The 12062-nt window shown below is 27.6% G+C and overlaps 1 protein-coding gene and 1 long non-coding RNA gene across 2 annotated transcripts; both read right to left on the bottom strand.

Moving 5' to 3' along the window:
* Positions 1–2505: 2505 nt before the first annotated feature.
* Positions 2506–9581, bottom strand: LOC130670554 (neprilysin-2-like). The gene is made up of 11 exons (XM_057473972.1): positions 8104–9581; positions 7390–7509; positions 7146–7303; positions 6911–7011; positions 6624–6677; positions 6307–6534; positions 6025–6239; positions 5163–5321; positions 3716–4445; positions 2925–3151; positions 2506–2850 (listed from the first exon to the last, which is right to left on the bottom strand). The coding sequence occupies exons 3-11, from the start codon at positions 7160–7162 to the stop codon at positions 2506–2508; spliced, it is 2076 nt and encodes a 691-aa protein (XP_057329955.1). The 5' UTR covers positions 7163–7303; positions 7390–7509; positions 8104–9581.
* Positions 9582–9638: 57 nt separating this feature from the next.
* LOC130669601 (uncharacterized) lies at positions 9639–11645 on the bottom strand. The gene is made up of 3 exons (XR_008990223.1): positions 11492–11645; positions 11188–11340; positions 9639–11106 (listed from the first exon to the last, which is right to left on the bottom strand). It is a non-coding gene; the product is annotated as an uncharacterized LOC130669601 (long non-coding RNA).
* Positions 11646–12062: the final 417 nt, after the last annotated feature.

The raw sequence follows: 12062 nt of genomic DNA, 5'->3' as shown, positions 1-12062 counted from the left end.
CGTAGGGATGTTCGAGGGTGGGTGAATTTCATCGAAAAAAAAAATAACTGCAAAAGTTTCAAGGAAAATTTTTGAGGATCACTGAGAGCTCAGGAAGAGGATATGTGGCGCCGCCCTAAACTAGCGTCGATAATGTCGATAAAAAGATGAATATTGGCACAACCTATATTAGTTCTTCCAAAACAAATAGATGGCAGTTAATAAATGTCCTTAAGGCTTGGCCATGGGGACTAGAGTAGTTATTTTTTGAATACCTAAATTTACCGCGGAAGTAATAATAATTAATAAATAAGAATTAATGAATCGCGAAATCGATTGCTTTGTATCAACTTGCGGTCCAATAACGTCAGTCAGTATCATCGACAATGGCAGTAGTAGTCTAGATCCTCCTTTACGTTCGAATTGAAACACAATGATCCTGAAGTTAGCAGACATTTAAAAATTTTTGAATTTTCGTTTTTCAATAAATCAATTGCAAAAAAATAATATAAAAATATGCACATGTAGAACATTTAAAAATCTACAGGTGAAATTTTTTCAAATATTTTTTTTTAAATGTTTTATCGTCTAAAAAAAAATCCGAAAATTATTAGACGTCTGCTAACTTCAGTAACATTGAAACACAGCATTGCAGTTAAGTCGTGTAAAATTGGGCAGTGATTGTAAAATTTATCGTATGTTAATTTAAATTGTGCAAAGTGTTTATGGGGTAGTTAAGTGTTGATTGTTCAGTGCTAGTGTAAAGTGTTGCGAATTGCTGATGCTGATGACTTCCAAGTTCCTGAGCAAACTCATCTGGCATCGTCTGGTGGGAAATAGCAGTTAAGTGACGTTTGTTTTTAGCTGAAATGCACTTGGAGCAATTTTCTCTGACTACACAGAAAGATAAGCAATTATCCAATTATTTTTTTATTATATCATTATCCCATTCTTTTATTTAATATATCAATTTACAATTTTTTTGTATCAGACAATAGTCCAAAAGAATTTTGGCTGAGTTTATATAAAAAAATATGTTCAACATGGAACAATAAAAACTATTTTGTTTTTAAAAATATCAAAACTTTTTTTTAAATTGGACGAAAATTAACTTTACCTTCGCTAAACTCGATTACTGGGAATTGGTTCTAACTTTGTCGTACATTAGGGCTTCAATTATGCCCGCGATATCTCTCAAACAAATTAACCGATTGAGTAGCTAAGGCGGCAATCGACGCGTTTTATCAAATTCTAGAGCTGAATAGATTTTTGAAGTCGATCGTTCAAGTCGTTTCTGAGAAATCACTAAAAAACTAAAAAAAAAAAATTTTTTTTTTTCGTAATTCGTCAATATTTTCAAATCTACTTGACTAAATGATCTGAAATTTTCAGGAAAGTTGATGGCAAACAAGCTCTTTCGATTGCCACCTTAACCATCCAAATCGGTTCATTACACGGAAAAAATTTTTTTGTGACCACAAGATAAGATAACTTACGGTAACAAAATTCTGCCTTAATATACGGATAACGAAGCATTCGTTGGGATTACAATGTTTTTGTAATGCTAGCAAATTCTTCGTTGGGCCAAGCAATGGTTTGTAACTGTAACAAAACTGTTGTGTTCCAATAAAGAAACTGATTTGTTAAAGTAACAGATTGAATTTGTAGCATTAACAAAAAATTTTGTAATCATAAGCTAAGATTACTTACGGTAGCAAATGCCTGCTTTAAAATACGACGATATTATTATAATAAACATCATGTGTTCTCATAACAAATCGACTTTTTAATTACGACACCAATTCATTTGTTACTATAACAAATTGATTTGTTACCGTAAGCTAATCATGTTTGTCATATTAACAAAATTTTTCGTTATCCCGTCTTTTGTTATCAGGACAAAATTTGTTTTTTCCGTGTAGTTAAAAAGTTACAAAGAGTTCACACACACACACACACACACACACACACACACACACACACACACACACACACACACACACACACACACACACACACACACACACACACACACACACACACACACACACACACACACACACACACACGCACACACACACACACACGTACACACACGGACACACACGGACACACGGACATCATTCTGAAAATAGTCAGAATAGCCTCCTATGACCTCAAAACGTCGACATCTGATGAAAACTCGATTTTCGAAAATCGGGGTGAAAACAATAACTTCCCGAATTTTTGAAAATTTACAATTTTCTTAGCGAGAACTTAAAAATATTTGTGTTATTATAACTTATTACTAAAAAATTAATGCGTTAATAAATTGAATTCTAAAATTGAATTTAAACCCGATGAAGTTTACTAAATAAATACAATTGTATTTTTATGTTGGTTATAATAATTTTTTTCTACGTAAAAAATAGTCGATGATAACAGTATGAAATTTTTTTTAAATTTTATTATTGCATTGTATAATACATTGTTAACTAATATGAATTTTGTTTATTATATAAATAAAAAAAAATATACTAATTGTGATTAAGCTTCGAAGAAAGTGCATGATGGTCCATAATTTTTAATAAATGAATTATCAACTGGACAATTAAAATCTTTATAAAATTCTGAAACACTTGTTACAGCTCTCATTGTATTAAAGACGTAAGGAGAATACTTATTATCAATAACTATTGAGAACTCTGAAGGAGGAAAACAAAAAGGATAACGAATCAAATTAATCCAAAACATTTGATTATTTGAGAAGGGTAATTCAGGTAGTGAGGGTTCAATTCCATATTTTGTGATCCATTGTTGATAGGCTCGATATGTTGCTTTATAAATGATGTGTCTGCTAATTTGTTGAGAAGGGCTTGGCCATTCGTTCAACTAAACATGATAAAATTTAAATTTATTATTGAAACATTCATTATATTTATTTTTTTTGTAAATAGATATTTTACCGAGTTATTTGCGTTGGTAGAAGTATAATTCTCTACTTGTTGACGAAAGCAAAGAGTTTTTTCATCATTTATTTCAGTCAAATTAATGCCTCCAGTTAATTTTTCTTTCATGACAATAATACTTTCAGTAATTATAGCTGCAATATCTTTACCGATGTGACCATAGTTTACATACATTGGATAATTAACACTGAAAAGTGGTTCTCGAAGCATATTCATTGGTATGGCTTTAAAATAAATGTTCATTAGTTAATCGTAATTCAATACTTACTACCCTTTGACAATCACATGGGATTCAAAAGATCCAAAGCAATTTTCAACTCGAAATATTTCAATAGCTATTCAGTTTAAAAAAGAAACACAAGACACCTCTCTTTGTAGAGAAATTAATACGGTACAAAAAAAAATTTTTATAAATTTTCTGATAATCAAATATTTTTACTTATATATTTTCAAAAAAATAATCACACTTTTTTTATTGAAAACTTTGAAATTATTTATAAAAACATTTGAACTCGTCATAAAAAACTGCATATACTTTTTGGAAGTTTTAAATTCTTCATCGCTTTTACGCCAAAGGACAATCATTTTTAAATAATTGGCCACAAGATTTAGTTGACAATAATAAAAATTAACAAAGTTATATATTTGATTTTATGAAAAAAGTCATTTCTTAATTAAAAATTAAAATTTATGATAAAAATGAATAGCTGATCAAAGACGCTGGAGTCTTATCGAACCCTTGTGACAGCTAAGGGTTAAAAATATTAATAAATGACAAATATAATTACTGAACACTTTTCGATGATTGCAATAAGAAGAACTTATACGATCACCTTGTGCAATAATTGCGTCAAAATCTAGTTTGGTATTTGATCCTCGGTCGAATAATTCTAAATTTATTAATGTCTGGAGATAATTATTTGTGTCAATTTCGAAATTTTCGTAATATTTAACAATTTCATCATTATTTCTTTCTTTATAACCAATTACAAAAGTTATGTTTTGAAGTAACTCTATTCTCTGATTTTTAGTTTCGTTGTTCATCCAAGTTGATTCATTTATTAAATTCACAAATTGCTCTTTTATATTTACTATCATCTCTGTAATAATCGTATCGATGTCATTGTCAAAATTTTTAGCGTACAATACCGAAAGAGCGGCTTTTAAATATTGATCGATGACCTCCCTGCAATAATCCGCGCGTATCTCAATCTTGCACTGTTGGGTTGAACAGTATTCGCGTTTCAGCTCACGATACTCATCTGTTAAATACGGAATCGTTTCTTGAATTATTTTCCATACACCGTAATTTGCTTGGACACGTTTTGGAGTTTTTTCCATCAACTTGACAAAGTCCGGGAAGTCATTAGTTACAGAGATCATTAAATTAGAAAGACTCGGTATTTCATTACCACAAACTTTAATAAACTTAAGAAGTTTTCTCCAATTTGTTGATGGATATTTTTTGATAAATTCATAATATGGTAGTCTTATAATCTCTCTCGCAGTATAAGAAAACTGAATACAAAAATTGATTTAATAAACAAATAAAAGTTATTTAATAAGTTATTAAACAGTTTCGGATGTACGAATAATTTGAACTTACAAATAATTCGTGTTGAATCGAATGTTAGTATCTAATTTGAAATTTGAATTAGTCAAAGTTTTTTGAGGTGTTCGTAAATTTTTAAAATATTTGAATGATTCGAAAATTTACTTATAATTCAAATGATTAAATTTGAATTTTCAATTAAGTAATAATATTCGATTCGATTATTTGATTTGAACATGTTATTCGTACATCCATACCCGTATAAAAAAAATCCACTCCAAAAATGTTCCGAAAAAGTTCATAAGAGTGAACTTTAAGAAAATTTTGAACGGCGAGTTAATTATTTTTGAACTCTAAATAAGTAAAAAAAAATTCAACTGAGTCCTTTATAAGCACGTTTTCAGAATTTCTTAATAAGTAAAAATTATCAACTTGAGAATTTTTTTGGTTTAAAGAACATTAAAAAAAGGAAGACTCTAAAACCAATTATGAAAGTTTTTTTACTCGTATCACAACTTTACAACAACAAAGTCAGAAGGTTGAAAATACTTTCATATACTCTTAACTTATTTTAAAGTTCTAAAAATGATCAATTCATAGTTTAGAATTGTTTCAAATTTGGAAATTAACTGTTATGGACTTTTTCGGAACGTTTTTGTAACATAATAATATAAAACATGTACCTTTAAAATGTTAAGTTCGAATGCAATGATTTCATCAATTTCTTCCGAAGGTATTTGTGTGTTTCCTAGTAATTCAGATACTTTTGCAATGTAATTTTTGTAAGCAGGAATTGAAATATTCAATGTTGCATTTTCACGGCTTAGATTATCAGGTGGAATCTATATAAGAATAAGATTATATATTATTTTTTTAGTCATGCGGGATAAGTCTTATCTAAGTGCACGCTATTCTGTATGATAAGTTGCCGTTTGCCGTTGGGATGTTTAGTATGCATTGTGTTATAGATGCACAGAATTTGACTTAGCGTATGCATTCGATGCTGAAGCCATCTTTTGATCTTTAGAGGCACATCGGTTGATGAAACTAAAACATAACTTTCTAAACTAAAACTTGAAACTGAAATATTAATTTTCCAAAAAATCAATCTTTTCCACGTATGGGAACCCAATGTAACTTTTTTAGCTTAACACGATTTCTAATTTTTCAATTTTCTAACTCTGTTACTCTCACGTTAACCAAAGATACATGTTAATTTTTTTCGTACTTGGACTCTGATGTTTTTTTTTTTTTTTACTTAACCATTTATAGTTTCAATAAATTAACAATAACAATAAATATCAATAATTTAAAAAAAATTATGTAATCTTTGACCCGACCAGAGCTTTTTTCTGCACCCCATATCACCTGATATTGAACCAATCATTCATCTACTCCATCGTCTTATGATCGCATTCGCGAAAAAAAATAGTATCTGCAATTTATGCGGTGTTGTCGATTGCCCGCAAGAGTTGTAGAATATACCATAAACCAAGGGCTTTGCTAGAGAGATAAAATAAAAATTTTGTTACTAATTGTTCTTACGTGGAAAAGCATTAACTCTGTTGATTTATAATCTTTGCTCCAGTCCCAAACGGTCAAAAAATGGAATGATTTAAATCCAATGTCATGGCTTTTGACAAAAAAGTCGATCCAATCAAAATCTGATTCTTTCCCATTGTCTCCTTCCAAAAGAGGCCAGTTGCCTAGTTTTTTAATAATATCGCGCAGAAGATCCAAAGATTGCTGTCCAGTATTTTCTAATTGATGAGATGACAATTAAAATTTTGTGAATTAAACATAAATACCATATTCAATTTTACTTACCGTATCTCATGCATGTTTTGTACACATCATTAATGAGTTTAAAGGGTTTGTAGTCAATAAAATCGTTTATTCGTGACTTTAACATTTCTAAAAGTTTGTGAAGCAAACCTTCGTGAATGGAATTCCATTCTTCTGAAACGCTCCAAAAGTCAGAGTGACCACAAACAAATTCTTGAATGTTGTCACAAGGACTTGCATTTTTGTTTAACCTTTCATTAATTCGATTAGCTGAAATTGATCGTAAATTTTATCCTAATCATTTTTTTTTAATCTACGATAATTCTAGTCTTTCTGGATAAAATAATTATTTTACTTACAGAGTTCTGAATACAACTTTTCACAATTTTGATCCGAACATTCCTTCGTTACCTCTAAAAGAATTTATATTTTTAAAAGTTATAAAAGTGCTTTTTTTTATTTTGGCTAAAAAGTTTCATTAAAAAATATCTAAAGTTCGATTCTAGTTAAACTGGGTCACAATTGTGAAAAAAATGTCTTCTTCTAAAAAAATGAGTCTCATTTTGTTTCGAATTTTCTTAATGTATACAGAATAAAATTCAAATTTCCTGTTTAGTGTCCAAATAATTATCCATTAATAACTTACCACTATTTTGTATATTATTTATAACAGCAGCTGAAGTATTTGTCAGAAAAGAAGAAAAAATAATTCCAATACTTGAAATAATGAATAATTTTTTTGAAATTCTGTAAAAAATTATACAATTATACACAATCTTATACTAAAAATAATTTCTATTCAGTAAAATAAAATTTAATCGTTAATTTTTTATTATGAGTATCAAAAAATAATTATAACGCAAGTAAATAATTAATCGTACCTGTAATAGTCGCCCATTCCGAAAAAAATTTTGATAGTTAACTTTCAACTTCAAAATGATCTTTTTTGTCGAAGTATTTCAACAGAATAAACCTTTTGGTCGAATTTACTGTCCCTTATATCCAGCAGTACGATCTGCTGGTCGTCTTTCCCTCTCTGCTTTTTTTAAAAAAAACAAATAATAGAAATAAAAATAACAACTATTTGTATTGTGGTTTTTCTGTTTAATATGACGCAATAGTCACCATATTTCGTAATTTTAGTTCGAGTTCATTGTATCTAATCCTTATCCTCAATTTAACCAAAACAACAATGTACGAGTAGGAACTGCCCTCCACTTTTTTAAACCATTCAATGACCTTGAGCTGTCATACCAGTATGGAAATTTTATTAATTAATTTCAAAAAAATTAAAGTATCAATTGAAAAAAGGACACCGCAGTTCCAATTTTACCGAGATATAAATTTAAAAAACAATTACGTACAGTTTTCATCAATTAGGGTTTAAATGATATGTGGGAAATAAATTTTATTACCTTAAAAAATTTGACATTCCAAATTATATTATTGAGATGAATATTTTACTGTAATTTATTTAACAAATTTCCGAGTTCCGTATTTAGATACATGTATTACAATATACTTAAAGAATGATCGTTGCTAAATACGAGATTAATAAATCAAAATTCAAAATGTTAATTATTGATTGCTATAATCATTTCTATTTCCGATTAATTCTTAACTTCAAGTTATAAAATTTTTCAATCACCAAAATAATTAATCTAAATGAAATGACCCATACACTCTTACAATTATTCTATGATATAACGTTTAAAATATATATAGATAAGAATATTTGCTGACTTACTCCCTTATTTTCTTATTGTATACGAGTTGATCCGAGACTTTCCGTTTTCTAATTGGTTTTATTTCTTTATTAAATATTTAGATAATACGTACGAGTAGGTGGCTACCAGCCTACACTGACTCTGGATCAGTGGAAGGATCTAAGAATGGTGTAAAGGTTTTGGGACTTAAAACACAACTGATCTCCTTTGGGCTTCGTCGCAGGTCTTCGTGGAAAAAAAAGTGGTTCCTACGTTTCTCTAGATAGAGAAGATTTCTACACCAACATTTTTCCACTTGCTTCCAAAAGATCGTTGTCTCGGAGCCGTACTAGCCCTTCCTTAATGATTTTCTATGTTGCCTTTGCTTCGGATCACTCCCTCTTGACCCTCCACAACTGACCCCTTCACCTAAGTTACTATATTTGTTAATAATAATGCTTATAACTATTCAAAAAAATCTTTATTCTTTTGTTTAAATTTTTATTTGTTTAGTTAGTTTTACAGTTAACTTTAATTATTATCTATTTTAATGATTTCACCCTTTTATGTGAATGATTATGTATTTAATAATTTTTGTTTTTCATTTCGATTATAATTTACTCAGTAATTATACTTTTCATTTTCTTTATTCTTAATTTAAATAATTTGTACTCCTTATTTTAATTATAATTTCTTTAATAATCTTACTTTTCGTTTTACTAATTCTAGATGATATTTTAGTATACTCATTTATACAATAGTTTTAATTTCTAGTTTCTATTTATCAAATGATTTACAAATTTTATTTTAATTTATTTAATTTAACAGTTTCAATTTTTAAAATTTTAATATCCTAGGTTGTAAATTATATTCTTTTTTTTTCTTATAAGTATTTCTTTGAATTATTTTAAAAGTCCTTAGCCATCAACGACTTCCTGTTTGGTTATCCCTTAAAAATATTTTTATACCTGTTTCATTGACTCATTACCTGTTTCTTTTTTTTCTCTTAAAAATCTTTCTTTAAATTGAATTTAAATTGGTTAAAATTTTTTTCTTTAAATTGGTTTACTCGAGAAATGATGGCAATTTGAAATTTTCTTATTATGAAAAATGCTTTTTTCAGGGTACTTTTCTTAAATAACTTTGTAACGAAAACTTCTCTAATTATTATGTAAGTAAAACGTAAACACTTACTTATTATGTACATAAAACGATAAGCTATATTTTCCGATTTTTATTTTGTTTTTCAAGATACTTTTTTGAGCAAGTCAAGAAGAATAGAGCGATATATTATAGCTATATATATACTGTGATTTCAAGATCTTAACTAAGATAGCTATTAGGCTATAAAAATTAAAGCTATACTAAAAGTTATAAGAATTTGTAAGTAATACTTGATATCTATTTATTATTTATTATTAAAAAATAATATTTACAGATTTCCTATCTTAATCGAAACATATATGTAGAATTATTGTTGTCGAAAATAATTACTAAGCTCCAATCGTAATTTCTTTTTTTTTTCATTTTCAGTTCAATAACAATTCAAAATAAAATGACGAAAATCGTAAGTAATAGTTTGATGGGATCATACGTCATTCTAATTAGACATAAATGATCATTATACCTAATTAGAATAACGTATGATCCCATCAAACTATTACTTACGATTTTCGTCATCTTATTTTTAATTGTTATTGAACTGAAAATGAAAAAAAAAAAGAAATTACGATTGGAGCTTAGTAATTATTTTCGACAACAATAATTCTACATATATGTTTCGATTAAGATAGGAAATCTATAAATATTATTTTTTAATAATAAATAATAAATAGATATCAAGTATTACTTACAAATTTTTATAACTTTTAGTATAGCTTTAATTTTTATAGCCTAATAGCTATCTTAGTTAAGATCTTGAAATCACAGTATATATATAGCTATAATAAATATATCGCTCTATTCTTCTTGACTTGCTCAAAAAAGTATCTTGAAAAATCAAAATAAAAATCGGAAAATATAGCTTATCATGTACATAATAAGTAAGTGTTTACGTTTTGCTCACATAATAATTAGGGAAGTTTTCGTTCAGAAGTTATTACAGAAAACTACCCTGGAAAATGCAATTTTCATTATAAGAAAATTTCAAATTGCCATCATCATTTCTCGAGTAAACCAATTTTTTCAGTTTTTTAATTTGATTAAGATAATTGCCTAAAGAATGAGTATATAAAATTTCATAACCATCCGTCAAATACTTTCAAAGATATAATAATAATATAACACAAAATTCAATCATATAACTTTGATTTTTGGATTAAGTAATATTTTCAAAGCCTGAAGTATTAGATCAATTCAAAATTTTCAAGTTACACAGTGCAATATGATGGTTTAACACAAAATAATTGACATAAACAGTTTAACACGGACTGTATCTAACACAAATATACAATATTTTTCACTGTGTATCTACTATAAAAATTATCACCTACAATGGTACTTTAAACAGTAATGTTAATATGTTTGAAATTGAATCAATAAACTCTATTGATTATCGCATTAAATTTTTAAAATAGGTTAAGATAACAGGAATATTTTGTCAAGTTCATTGTACCTTATTAGAATAACGTATTAACAAATCGAACTATTACTAACGATTTTCGTATTCATATTGAATAATACACGGAAAAAAATGATTGACAATAATTGTAGTTCAACTTCTAATTATTTGTGTTATGTTCAATAACTAATGTCGTTTCAATCAGTAAAATTATGATTTTAATATTTAAACTGCTATAATTAACAGTTAATCGTTGAAATATACTGCTTGACTATTTAAAATTACTACTTAAACCTTAAAAAACTACAAGACACTTGTCAAAAAAATGCATCTGTTATTAATTTCTTACGTTCTACTCCATAACATTTGCTGAGATTCGGTCTAGGCGCGCTGTTGACGAGAATCTCAGTAATATTTACTAATATTTTTTTTTCCGTGTAATAATTTAAATTGTTCCCAAGTAACACACAGACATTTTTAAGATGTTTTAAAGGTGTCTTTTAAAAGGACAACACAAATTTTTTTTTGTCTCAGCGTCACCTTTTTTGGTATAAATAAGACGTGGAAATATTGACCCTAGAAGACAGAAAATTTGTGTTATTTTTCCTGTCTTCAAAAAGACATGTGAATTAAAAAATAGTTTAGATAACTTCTTACCATTATTTATAATTTACTTCTTGTCTTCACTTGTGTCAAATTTTTTAAGTAGATATTTTTTCGGTGACAAATTTCTGATTGTTTTGTCAACATGTTGGTGCCTTATCGGTATGTTAAAAACAGCCTAAAAACTGTGCTACCTGGGTTATTGAACTAAAAAAGAAAAAAAAACAAATATTAAGATTGTAGTTTAGTAATTATTTACAAAAACAATAATTCTACATATACGTTTCGTCCAGCATAGGAAATCAATAACTATTATTTTTTAATTATAAATAATTAATAGATATCTAGTAGTACTTACAAATTCTCATTTTTTACTATAGCTTTAACTTCCCGCGTACTCTGATGTAAATTTAACACGGTTTAAGTCACAGTATTTATGCCTCATAACGTCTTTGTTTTCATTATTCGTAATCGCAAACATTGAGTAAGCAACCATTAAACTTCCGTACTCAGCAAATAAATAATTCTGCTTACAATGCAGTTTATGTCTTATCAATATTATATTTTCGAAATACTTTCGTGTTGATGAAATGCATATTTTGAAATAAAATATTCAAACAAATATGAGTTTTCTGAATTCTTTACATTCAAGACTTTTCATTTTTCTTTACATATTGAAATCTTAGCTATGATTGTTAAATAGAGAAAAATAACATTACTATTAATTATCTAATAAAAACAAAAACATTTTTATTTTGCTTTGAAATTGAATATTTTTTCCTTTGTGAATATTGTTTCATACTTTGTAATTCTTTTATCAACTTTGAGTATGATAGACTTACTACTCTTTCCGCATATAAAATTTGCTTTATGGTAAGATATCATAAAAGATATTATAAAATTTTTTTTATAATATATTTATTTAGAAC

Source organism: Microplitis mediator, chromosome 6 (genome assembly GCF_029852145.1).
Source record: "Microplitis mediator isolate UGA2020A chromosome 6, iyMicMedi2.1, whole genome shotgun sequence".
Classification (NCBI taxonomy): domain Eukaryota; kingdom Metazoa; phylum Arthropoda; class Insecta; order Hymenoptera; family Braconidae; genus Microplitis; species Microplitis mediator.
The sequence above is the reverse complement of the archived record's forward strand: the minus strand, read 5'-3'. Positions and strand labels throughout refer to the sequence as shown.

Coding starts and splice junctions, on each gene's coding strand:
- LOC130670554 (XM_057473972.1), bottom strand. Junction 4,446..5,162: donor TCGAACTTAACATTTTAAAG/GTACATGTTTTA, acceptor TTTTGTATTCAG/TTTTCTTATACTGCGAGAGA. Junction 3,152..3,715: donor CAATCATCGAAAAGTGTTCA/GTAATTATATTT, acceptor TTTATTTTAAAG/CCATACCAATGAATATGCTT.